The 12500-nt window shown below is 49.4% G+C and overlaps 1 protein-coding gene across 1 annotated transcript in view; it reads right to left on the reverse strand.

Annotated features, from left to right (window-relative positions):
* Nucleotides 1–12500, reverse strand: part of LOC133114242 (lysosomal-trafficking regulator-like) — a 105174-nt gene that overhangs the window by 70454 nt on the left and 22220 nt on the right. The window contains 4 exon segments of the mRNA XM_061223451.1: nucleotides 1901–2038; nucleotides 6714–6764; nucleotides 7702–7832; nucleotides 9843–9934. Of these exon segments, the coding sequence (XP_061079435.1) occupies nucleotides 1901–2038; nucleotides 6714–6764; nucleotides 7702–7832; nucleotides 9843–9934 (412 nt within the window).

The following is a 12500-nucleotide window of genomic DNA, read 5'->3' on the forward strand; positions in this document are numbered from 1 at the left end:
GGCTCACTGACGTATTGACTCACCCTCTGCCTGCGTTTATAGTCCTTAAATTCGGGTTTCAAAACATATAGTCGATGGTCTGACTCCCTGTACCAAAACATTGTATAGCTGTGCAAATAAAAACTGTGATCGAGCTGTCAGTCGTATACTTTTCTAGATGTGACGAGACCTCAAATCAGGGAAAATTCAGAACGAAACTTTATGGCCTAAAATGGTCTTGCACTACACGTCAGACGAAATTAATCGGCGAGGCGTGACGACCCTTCCCGGATTTAACCCAACCTCATTCATTCCCACCAGTCACGTGTTCGTTAAAGGTTACAGTAAACGAATTAAGCCGCCAACGTTAAAAAAATACAAAAAATACATTAAAAAAAGAAAAAAAGGGCACATTCCCCGAGAGCTTAAGTGAATAACCTGCGGTGAGAGATTTGCAGCTCCGTAATAGGATTTAAAAAGGAGGGAACATAAGCGATGTGACTGTACTCCACTTTACACACAGGCAGCCCAGCATGCGCTGTGCTAGCAGCGCTACGCTCCACGACCCGACGGCGAAGCTGCCAAAGTCAGCCAGCGAGAGCCGACACACCTCGGGCGATACCGGTGCAGTGCGGTTATTCAGCCGACGCCTTCAGCCAAGGCGAAGTGGTTGATTAGACTACGTAGAGGCCAATCTGCCCTGGAGCAATGTGGGGTTAAGGGCCCACCAGCTGCACTGATCTTATTGTGGCTACATCAGGGCTTGAACCACCAATCTTCCAGGTCCCAGTCAAGTGCCTTAGCCACCAGGCTCCAGGCTACCATTCAACAATGCTACCGATACCACTTTGCAATGCTACACAATTCTTCCTACTTAAATGGTAAATGGTCAGTGGTCATAGCATTTATATAGCGCCTTTATCCAAAGCACTATAACATTGATACTTCTTATTGACCCATTCAAACACACACACTCACACACCGACGGCAATAGGCCGCCATGCAAGGCACCAACCAGCTCATTTAGGGGTTAGGCGTCTTGCTCAGGGACACTTCGACACACCCAGGGCAGGATCAAACCGGGATAGCCAGGCAACTGTTCTTACTTCCAGAGCCAACGTCTTGATAAGACACCCTTATCAAGAGCAACTTATAGCTAATTTTTTTTTTTTCTTTTTATATACAATCCATATTTGAAGTTGAAGTTCAAGGAACCCAGTTCAAGGCTTAAACGCACCGCCTGAGAACTCAAAACTCTTAATAGGTTCTAAGCCCAGTTCACAGAGGCACACCGGTGCCCATAATCTCCTGCAGGCAGAGCCCTGAAAACAGTGGCACTTTTCACCACGATTCGCTGCGGTACCTGTTTACGAACGACGCGTCCTCTTTACCCTGTGGTGCCAACGTCCAGCGCAAAATGTAATTTCATAACGTACAGAGAACACAACCTCGGGGCATGTTCCCAACAAATCCTCTACATTACCGATAACTCAATTTAAAAGTTCCCGCTCCCTCCAATTCCATTCCACACACAGTCCACAGTCCCAGTGTAACGCTGCACTTGTTTCGGCTGAACGTGTGGAGCTTGAAGCACAGCACTCAATGTTTCGTTTGAGGTGCTTTTGATTGGCCGACCCTCACGGTGTCCTTGTGTAGACAAGGGAATAGCGAGTGATGTCATTTCCTCCCCAGCAAAGGTGCCCCTTTGCCACGAGCTGCGTCTCTCTCTGATCAACGTGCTGCAACAGCATGTACACACACACAGACACACTCACACTCACACTCACACTCACACTCACACTCACACTCACACTCACACTCACACTCACACTCACACTCACAAAGCAGGCCAAAAGCTCCTACCTTCAACTTCAAGCTGCAAAGAAAAGCCAAAGGGATCATTTCTGGGAGCAGTTCAGACGTCCGAACTTCCCTCCCCTCTCCCGTTCCCCCTCGTTCACGCCGGCGGGGTGATGCGTTTCCCTCCCGCGGCCGGGCTTCCCGGGATCAGCGCTCTGACTCCCAGCGTTCCCGCTCGCCGCGGCAATGACTGGCTTTTCTGTTCCGCCGCGCAAATTCCATTAAAACGGGAATTTGAAATGGAAGCTTCCCAGATCTGGAGGCGATCGCCGCATCACATGGAAGCATGTGATGTCACGTGTGCGTGTGTGTGTGTGTGTGTGTGGGCCCCCGGCCCCTGCCCCTCCCCCCTCAGGGTCCCGTGCGAGACTACCGCCAAAAAACACTCCCTCCAATCATTTATTCGCTCTTTATCTATGAAGTTAACAGCACTTTTGTTTTTCTGCTGTTCACTGGCAGGTCCCTCACCCTGCAGGCCAGACAGAGTAGTACAGAAAAGCCAGGGACTATAGTACACACTGAGGGACTATAGTACACACTGAGGGACTATATGACACACTGAGGGACTATATGACACACTGAGGGACTATATGACACACTGAGGGACTATATTACACACTGAGGGACTATATTACACACTGAGGGACTATATTACACACTGCAGGTCACACACGATGCTACAGGAGAGCCAGTGACTGTTCTACACCTGAAAGGCCACACAGTACTACAGGAGAGACACTGACTATTCTACACCCTACAGGCTGCGCACAGCACTGCAGGAGAGTCAGTGACTATTCTACACCCTACAGGCTGCGCACAGCACTGCAGGAGAGTCAGTGACTATTCTACACCCTACAGGCTGCGCACAGCACTGCAGGAGAGTCAGTGACTATTCTACACCCTACAGGCTGCGCACAGCACTGCAGGAGAGTCGGTGACTATTCTACACCCTACAGGCTGCGCACAGCACTGCAGGAGAGTCGGTGACTATTCTACACCCTACAGGCTGCGCACAGCACTGCAGGAGAGTCAGTGACTATTCTACACCCTACAGGCTGCGCACAGCACTGCAGGAGAGTCAGTGACTATTCTACACCCTACAGGCTGCGCACAGCACTGCAGGAGAGTCAGTGACTATTCTACACCCTACAGGCTGCGCACAGCACTGCAGGAGAGTCGGTGACTATTCTACACCCTACAGGCTGCGCACAGCACTGCAGGAGAGTCGGTGACTATTCTACACCCTACAGGCTGCGCACAGCACTGCAGGAGAGTCAGTGACTATTCTACACCCTACAGGCTGCGCACAGCACTGCAGGAGAGTCAGTGACTATTCTACACCCTACAGGCTGCGCACAGCACTGCAGGAGAGTCGGTGACTATTCTACACCCTACAGGCTGCGCACAGCACTGCAGGAGAGTCGGTGACTATTCTACACCCTACAGGCTGCGCACAGCACTGCAGGAGAGTCAGTGACTATTCTACACCCTACAGGCTGCGCACAGCACTGCAGGAGAGTCAGTGACTATTCTACACCCTACAGGCTGCGCACAGCACTGCAGGAGAGTCGGTGACTATTCTACACCCTACAGGCTGCGCACAGCACTGCAGGAGAGTCGGTGACTATTCTACACCCTACAGGCTGCGCACAGCACTGCAGGAGAGTCAGTGACTATTCTACACCCTACAGGCTGCGCACAGCACTGCAGGAGAGTCAGTGACTATTCTACACCCTACAGGCTGCGCACAGCACTGCAGGAGAGTCGGTGACTATTCTACACCCTACAGGCTGCGCACAGCACTGCAGGAGAGTCGGTGACTATTCTACACCCTACAGGCTGCGCACAGCACTGCAGGAGAGTCGGTGACTATTCTACACCCTACAGGCTGCGCACAGCACTGCAGGAGAGTCGGTGACTATTCTACACCCTACAGGCTGCGCACAGCACTGCAGGAGAGTCGGTGAGGGCGCGCTGGACTGGCCCGGCTCCACGGCGGATCGTTCGATACTCCGCGCTCCGGGAGGGATTACAGAGTTTCCACCGCAGCGTTCCTGCATTATTCACACAGCGCCGTGTTCCACCTGCGGCACGGCAACCGCCAAACCGCCAATCACCACCCAGCGGCAAACAGCCGGTGTCTGCCGGGACAGGATTGACCGGGATACTCTACTGTACTTTTGGGGGATGTGCTTATAAGGAGTGAAACACACAGGTGCACGCACACACACACACACACACACACACACACACACACACACACACACACACACACACATATATATACACACACACACACACACATATATACACACACACACACACACACACATATATACACACACTTAACCCCCTTACATTTATTTTATACATGGGTAAAGTTGCATTGCATCACACAGACCATCACCATGGTGACAAAGATCAACAATCAGAAAGATCTACAGAGCCATATACCATATTTCACAACTCACTTAAAATCAGGATGGACAGCGCCTGGAGTCCAGATGAAGCGCAGAACACGCCTAGGAATGAGATTCTGAAGCGTTTCGGCACGGCTGTCACACGCTCACACTCACACACATTTACCAAGGCAATGAGAGAAAAAAATAAAGGCAGGAAGTATGGCAAAGACGGGGGGGGGGGGGGGGGCAAAGTCACCAAGCAATCACCGCCTGGCTGCGTGTGTGGAAGGAAGTGATGACTGACACGTTTCTGAAGGTGAGAAAACAACGACTGCTTCAGTCCTCATCAACCCTGACAGGTGCTGAACTGACTGACTGACTGACTGACTGACCGACTGACAGTCACATCCAGATCTGGGTCAAACGCGCACCTGTGCTTGACTGATCTCGCCCTGGCGCAACTCAAAGGACTCAGAAGGCAAGAGTTTGCACTTTTTGCGTTATCATGGGTTCCAGTACACCGGACAGTAAAGCGGTGGAAAGGGGTATAAGGGGCGGCCTGTAGCGTAGTGGTCAAGGTGCATGCAAGGGACACGCAAGGTCGGTGGTTCTAATCCCGGTGTAGCCACAATAAGATCCGCACAGCCGTTGGGCCCTTGAGCAAGGCCCTTAACCCTGCATTGCTCCAGGGGAGGATTGTCTCCTGCGTCTGCCAAATGCCATTTATGTAATGTCACGGAAAGTATCGCAATCCAAAACGAAAAATTTGACCCAGGTCTGGTCAGATATCAGTAGATCTGTGCAGGTAGCGGTATTTCAGAGAAAGATGGTGCCCTGCCCTGCACTGTCACTCGAGGTACTGAGCCGTCCTGGTCCAGCTAACGAGCCGACGAGCTAACAAAACCGTTACCGTGCACATCTGTGAGAGGAGGAGCGAAGACGGGGCTTTTGTTTCCGTAATAACAGGGGGAGACGGGGCGCAAGCACAGCACACAGAGCACAGAGCCTCCACGTCGTCACAGCCTGACCAAAACTACAGGCTCTGGCACGATGACCACTGCTTCCATCGCTTATTCTGGGAGGCCGAAATGGAAGACATTTTAGGTACGCGTCTACTGTGCCCAAAACAATATTCACACGAGCTTATGAATATGATTTTTGACACAGAATCTAACCTGGTCAAAGGCTACATTTTCAGAAACGTGAAAGATCGGTTCCACGGGACCTCCCGTACTCCCATTGCGGAATGAAAGGCTATTTTCACATCGCAGGAAAGGAGATTGTAGACACGTTGCTATGTTAACAGGAACATACCACCGGGTCAAGAACGATATCTTATAAATCATTTAACAGGTAAATCTATTTTAAGTGGACTGGCTACACTAAGAATTCTACATTTCCTAAGGATGTAAATTCCATTAGGACTTCTAAATTCCATAATGTATCAAGAGAGGGAATAAGTCATTTTCAAATGTTTTGCATTCAGTTCCTAAATGTCTAATTGAAACAACATCATAGAAAACCTTTGTGTAAACAAATAATATTTAATAGGTTACCTACCTTATTTCAAACTGACCCGGTATGACCCTGTGAATTAATTATTTTATAAACGTTTCGCAATGTGCCTTTTACATTGTTTCATCTCAGTTGCGTACAGTTCTGTGAAACTGACACCACTTTAAAATGCAGTGAACAAATAAGATTAGATATAGCGATGCATCGTAATGATTGTCTTGGAGTATACGGCGTATAACAGAAACGCCTGCATCGCGATACCATCGAATGGTGGGCAATGTATCATGATGGTATCATATCGTGAGCTACTCTGTGTCTCTCACCCCTATAGTAACGTATCTGAATCCAGAACAATTACACATTTGACACGGCTCTGATAACAACACAAACAGTTTGTGGTTGGAGCAGCACCGTCATGCTTTCCTTCGTCGCCGAGCAACAGGAAAAACAGGAAAACCATGTGACAACTACATTTCAGCTCTCTCCACTCCGGGACAACTACATTACCCATCAGCCCACCCCTCAGACCATAAAAATCTCTCAAATACCATAAATGTTAATGACCACCGATTAACTAACTTTCACCTACTTCCAAGGGCTGCTGAAATGTGCAAATACTATACAGAACCTGCATACGGGGGGCAACACAAAAAAGACAAGGGGGCAAACAGGCAGAAACAAAAACAGGAATTCAATCAATTGACTAAATTTTGCACCCCCTAACAGAAACATCTGACAGCAAGAAATCACAAACGGAGCACGTCAAGCCAAGCTCAGAATGCTGGTGCGCTTTTCTGCACTGCAAAGAGGTGCAAGCAGGGTGAATGACACAAGGCGTTACCTGTGAACAGAAGCCAACGGTGGGCAAAAGCTCCGCTCAGTTTTACCGTCCCCCTCTCCTCCACTCCCCGAGAACAAAGCCCTTCTTCCGTCTCCCGTTAAAGCAGCCCTATCTACCGGCGGCTTCCACCTCAGCTGACTTCACTGCGAAGCCGATAGAGGCTGAACCTGCGCGAAAACAGAGGTGAGGACGTCTGAGCGCACTTTCATTTTCGCCCCCGCTCGAGTCACGTGGAGGGTTAATGATCGACGATTAACAAACCTGACAGATCTGAACCTTCGAAAGCCCTGACCTGGGAACACCCCCCCAGCGCTGTCTCCCGCGAAACCAGCGCGGTGTCCCGGCTAAACCGGTCACGCTTCCGACCTGCGGGCGTAAAACATGCCCCGCGCGTTTAAAAATATACACGCCACCTGACAGATTTACTGTGCAGCGCGGGGGTGGAGGGGGGCGGAGGAAGAGGGAGAGAGAGAGAGAGAGAGAGAGAGAGAGAGAGAGAGAGAGGGAGAGAGGGAAAGAGAGAGAGGGAGAGAGGGAAAGAGAGAGAGGGAGAGAGGGAAAGAGAGAGAGGGAGAGAGAGTGGGAGAGGGAGAGAGAGTGGGAGAGAGGGGGAGAGAGAGAGAGAGAGAGAGAGAGAGAGAGAGCGAGAGAGGGAGAGAGGGAAAGAGAGATAGGGAGAGAGAGAGTGGGAGAGGGAGACAGGGAGAGAGAGTGGGAGAGGGAGACAGGGAGAGAGAGAGGGAGAGAGAGAGGGAGACAGGGAGAGAGAGTGGGAGAAGGAGAGAGAGAAAGAGGGAAAGAGAGAGGGAGACAGGAAGAGAGAGAGGGAGAGGGAGAGAGAGGGGGGAGAGAGGGGGAGAGAGAGAGAGAGAGAGAGAGAGAGAGAGAGGCACATGATATTTTCTGACGAGCCGCATGCCATGCCAAACCCCAGCTCCAGGACTGTGCTTTGCTCACTGCGGTCCGGTGACTCGACACATTCTGCCAGACCCCTCAGGGTTTTTCATCCCTTTCTTTAAAAGCGGTCTTTGTCAGATTGTGCCCCCTCATCCCACGAGACTGTTAAAAAAAAAAAACTCAACCGATAGGAGGACTAATGCTCACAGCTCTTCAGGGCTGACGGCCGGTTCTGTGAAAGTCTCTCGGGCCGTGACCTGACGTGACCTGGAGGATCGATCAGCACCTCGCCGTCCTCCCCCCCGGGTGCCAAGGTCAGGAAGGGTAAAGGAAGGTGCCTGTGAGGTCCGCGTGTCGTTACAGACATCGAGATGTCATCTCAGAGCTATATGAGGTCATAGGAGGGGAATCTCCGCACGCACGCCACGTCTCACACCGCCTGTCAAACCCGGCTGGACTTTAGCGCTACTGCCGGCTCTAGAGCAGGGTCCAGAATCTTATCCAGAAAGGGCCGGAGTGGGTGCAGGCTTTTTGTTCCAACAAAAAGAGAGTTACACACCTGATTCTACTGATTCTAGTCTACTGGAGTCCTGGCTAAGGACCTCGATGAGTAGAATGAGGTGCGTAAAACCCTGAAAAACAATAACTACGCGAGCAACCGCACTGATGACCGACAACGACGATGAATTGTAAATACTCTCTCGGCTACGTCATCGGCCACTTTTAACGCAACGCCCGGTAAATTCAGACTGGATTTTGATTGGCTGTCGGTGTTTTAGGATTCATGCAGCTCGGAAAAAAAATAATAAAATCACTCTGAAAGTGATGTCAACGATATTGTTTGTGGCTGTTGTTGTCCTTACAGTAGTGGTGTGGATTCTAGGATTTTTTAAAACGACATATTTATTGTTAAAGTTATAGTTCTCGGTGTGGACGAACCTTTACTGCTTCAAAGACAAAGCCTGCGCTCACACCAGCTCTTTATACGGATAAGCCTGAGGACCCCCAGCTCAAGAGCACAGAGGGATGGGTCAGCTTCCGGATTTCATGCCAAGATATTCATAAGCAGACGGGTGCTTTGATGCCCAATGCAGACTCATCCCACGATGCCGGAACTCAGCTCTCGCGTCACAGAGCTCAGGGGGAAGAGACATTTTTGGGAAGAGTTCCCTTACGCCTGGAACACAGCTGACCTGAGAAGAGTCTGTTCAGTGACCCGGTTCAGTCAGGCACAAAACGGCCGAGCCCAGCCGGATTAGCGCTCTCTCGCCCGTCCCACACACACCTAGCCACGGCGGCTTTCACTTTCGTTCTGACTCAAGCGACCGCGAGATTCACGGGGCTGAAATCTGAAAAGCTTGACAAAAAAACGAGAGAGAATACGACATGGGAGCAATAAGAAGTGGCAGCCTCGGCTAGGAAACAGACTATATCCTGTTTACTGTCACGAATACGGCACTGCTGAGCTGCACGTACCCTGTGTGTGGGCACTGTGTGTGTGTGTGCGCAGGAGGTCGTATTATCGAGTCTCCTCCAACCATTCCACGTTTCCCTCTATGTACCCAGTGTTTACAGGAAAAACAACAAATCATCAAATGAAGAGTCACAAGACGGCAGTTACAACAACGGCCCTGCTGATATCTCTGTATGTTTAACAAGTCTGGTTAACCTTTGTAGCACAGCAGGACACTGACTCACAGGTAACTTGCATTACAAGATCTTTATTCGGCAACTAGTGTACTACACCACCAATGACACCAAACTATATCCCACAACGTCAGCTATCTAAAGACTGTATGTGGAAAACCCATGGTTTATACAGTGCTATTTCAACTCATCAAGTTCTGAGAGCATTCCACTGAGGTGGCAGAATTGCGCAGAGGCAGCACAATGATGGGGGCAATAGTCCTGTATTGACGAGCACTGTCTTTTCATCAAGCCTTGCTGACCCTGTGTCAACATGGTCAACACAGTCTGCAGTCTGTTTCCTTTTGGGGGTCTGCAGAGGGGCACACTCGTGTAAAACGCCCTACACACTCACCTCATCAGGCTTTCGGCTGTACGATCACAAATATGGGATTAGAATGTTCCTACCCGAACATTCTACCACTGATGTCACAATCACCGCTGGCGACTGAAAGCGGTGGAGTTCCGGAACACCGACTTCAACGCTCACACCATTCTCCAATTCTTCATTTTCCAATTTTGAGTTCATATCTCCAAGTCATTATCAAATTATCAATAATGAACGCCAGGAAAGCCACCGCCGTGGGATCAAAGTGAGGGGGAGGGTGCTGTGGATCTAGGAAGGCTAATGCTAACGGTTAGGGCTAAAGAGCGAGACGCACCAGAACTTGAGCGCATCCTTGCTGTCGGGTCCCTGGATGTGCCGCGCCCAGTGGAACAGTGACAGGAAGTGCTCCAGACGCTGCAGAGTGACCTGAGAGAGAGAGAGAGGGATGGAGAGAGAGAGAGAGAGAGAGAGAGAGAGAGAGAGAAGGAGAAGGAGAGGGGGAAAAAGGGAGGGAGGGAGACATTAAGACTAAAAGCGAGGGGGGGATGCGTGTTATACAGTCATCAGATTAAACACCAAAGTTCAAAGTTCAAAGTTCAACGTCTTGAAGGAGGAGACCATCACAACCAACTCATAACCCACAGTTGCATACATTTCAATTCTTATTCATTACATATTACATATTAATTATTTATGAATGTTAATTAACATTCCCTTTCATTCACTTGGCTAAAGTAGACTTCAACCAGGTAACTTGACTTGTATCAGAGGCTGACCTGAGAGTTTTAGCTCGACAATGGGTGGAGCTACAATAATTTGTCAGCTGACTCCCTTGGACCAATCAAAACACTATAACCATTCTCAACAGCAAAACAAAGGGTGGCTGGCTAGTGACAAAATACCTCCTAATTAAATGTACCAATACACTACAAGGTGTAGGTTGCCATACAGACTGATTAAACCTCACAATAAAGAGGTGATGATCCTGGTGTTACATAAATAATATATACAAACAAAACCATATCCCAAAAACATATGTCTGAAATACCGTCCCAAACACACATTTGGGGTTCAGGACTATGAAGGCTGGTTGCCATGGGAACGGAAATATGGAGATAGTAGTTCTCTCCCATGGCTCTGAGCTCCAATTAGCTGATCAGCCATCTGATCTGATCCTGATGCGCTAAACACCAAGTTTAATCCAGTTAAAATCGCAGCTACGACACACGCACACACACACACATGCACGTGCACACACACACACACACACACACACACACACACACACACACACACGGCTTGGGTCTGTCTGACACACACACGCACACACGCACACACGCACACACGCACACACGCACACACACACACACACACGCACACACGCACACACGCACACACGCACACACGCACACACGCACACACGCACACACGCACACACGCACACACACACACACACACACACACACGCACACACGTGGTATTCTGCCTCACGCATCACATGAACGGGAATCCACACAAAACATGTTGTTTCAGGTCACAGAACAAGTTTTATCTGAATTAATTTATTTTCCTCGTGCTCAATGCATTAGCATTATGATTCATAGCCTTGCCCACTGGGCCATGATCATCAAAGCACACAACAAAGCAGAATTACATACAACGCCTTTTACAGCTTTCTCAGTGTCTTTACTGGTGTGACATAAAGAGACCCAAGCCCCTGTGTGGCAGGGCATCCCTCTCAGACCAGGTTTCAGATCTTGGAGGACTTTCCTCAGCGCAGTTATCCAGCTAACTCAGTAATCCTGCTCTGTGGGTTTTACTCAGCGCAGTTATCCAGCTAACTCAGTAATCCTGCTCTGTGGGTTTTACTCAGCGCAGTTATCCAGCTAACTCAGTAATCCTGCTCTGTGGGTTTTACTCAGCGCAGTTATCCAGCTAACTCAGTAATCCTGCTCTGTGGGTTTTACTCGGTGCAGTTATCCAGCTAACTCAGTAATCCTGCTTTGTGGGGTTTACTCAGCGCAGTTATCCAGCCAACTCAGTAATCCTGGTTTGTGGGTTTTACTCAGTGCAGTTATCCAGCTAACTCAGTCATCCTGCATTCTGGGTTTTACTCAGCGCAGTTATCCAGCTAACTCAGTAATCCTGCTTTGCGGGTTTTACTCAGTGCAGTTATCCAGCTAACTCAGTCATCCTGCTTTGTGGGTTTTACTCAGTGCAGTTATCCGGCTAACTCAGTAACCCTGCTCTGTGGGTTTTACTCAGTGCAGTTATCCAGCTAACTCAGTCATCCTGCTTTCTGGGTTTTACTCAGTGCAGTTATCCAGCTAACTCAGTAATCCTGCTTTGTGGGTTTTACTCAGTGCAGTTATCCAGCTAACTCAGTAATCCTGCTTTGTGGGTTTTACTCAGCGCAGTTATCCAGCTAACTCAGTCATCCTGCTTTGTGGGTTTTACTCAGTGCAGTTATCCGGCTAACTCAGTAATCCTGCTCTGTGGGTTTTACTCAGTGCAGTTACCCAGCTAACTCAGTAATCCTGCTCTGTGGGTTTCACTCAGTGCAGTTATCCGGCTAACTCAGTAATCCTGCTTTGTGGGTTTTACTCAGCGCAGTTATCCAGCTAACTCAGTCATCCTGCTTACTGGGTTTTACTCAGTGCAGTTATCTGGCTAACTCAGTAATCCTGCTCTGTGGGTTTTACTCAGTGCAGTTACCCAGCTAACTCAGTAATCCTGCTCTGTGGGTTTCACTCAGTGCAGTTATCCGGCTAACTCAGTAATCCTGCTCTGTGGGTTTTACTCAGTGCAGTTATCCAGCTAACTCAGTAATCCTGTTTTGTGATACAGGGGTATACACGGGACCTTTAGAAGACAGATGAGGCGAGTCTGAGAGCGTATTGTGCCGGCTCAGCTCTTTCCGTGTGATAATCATCTCAGGAAACCCGCGCTGGCGGGTGCCAAACGCAAAGTGCCGAAAACAAACATATTTCTG

This window comes from Conger conger, chromosome 2 (genome assembly GCF_963514075.1).
Source record: "Conger conger chromosome 2, fConCon1.1, whole genome shotgun sequence".
NCBI lineage: Eukaryota > Metazoa > Chordata > Actinopteri > Anguilliformes > Congridae > Conger > Conger conger.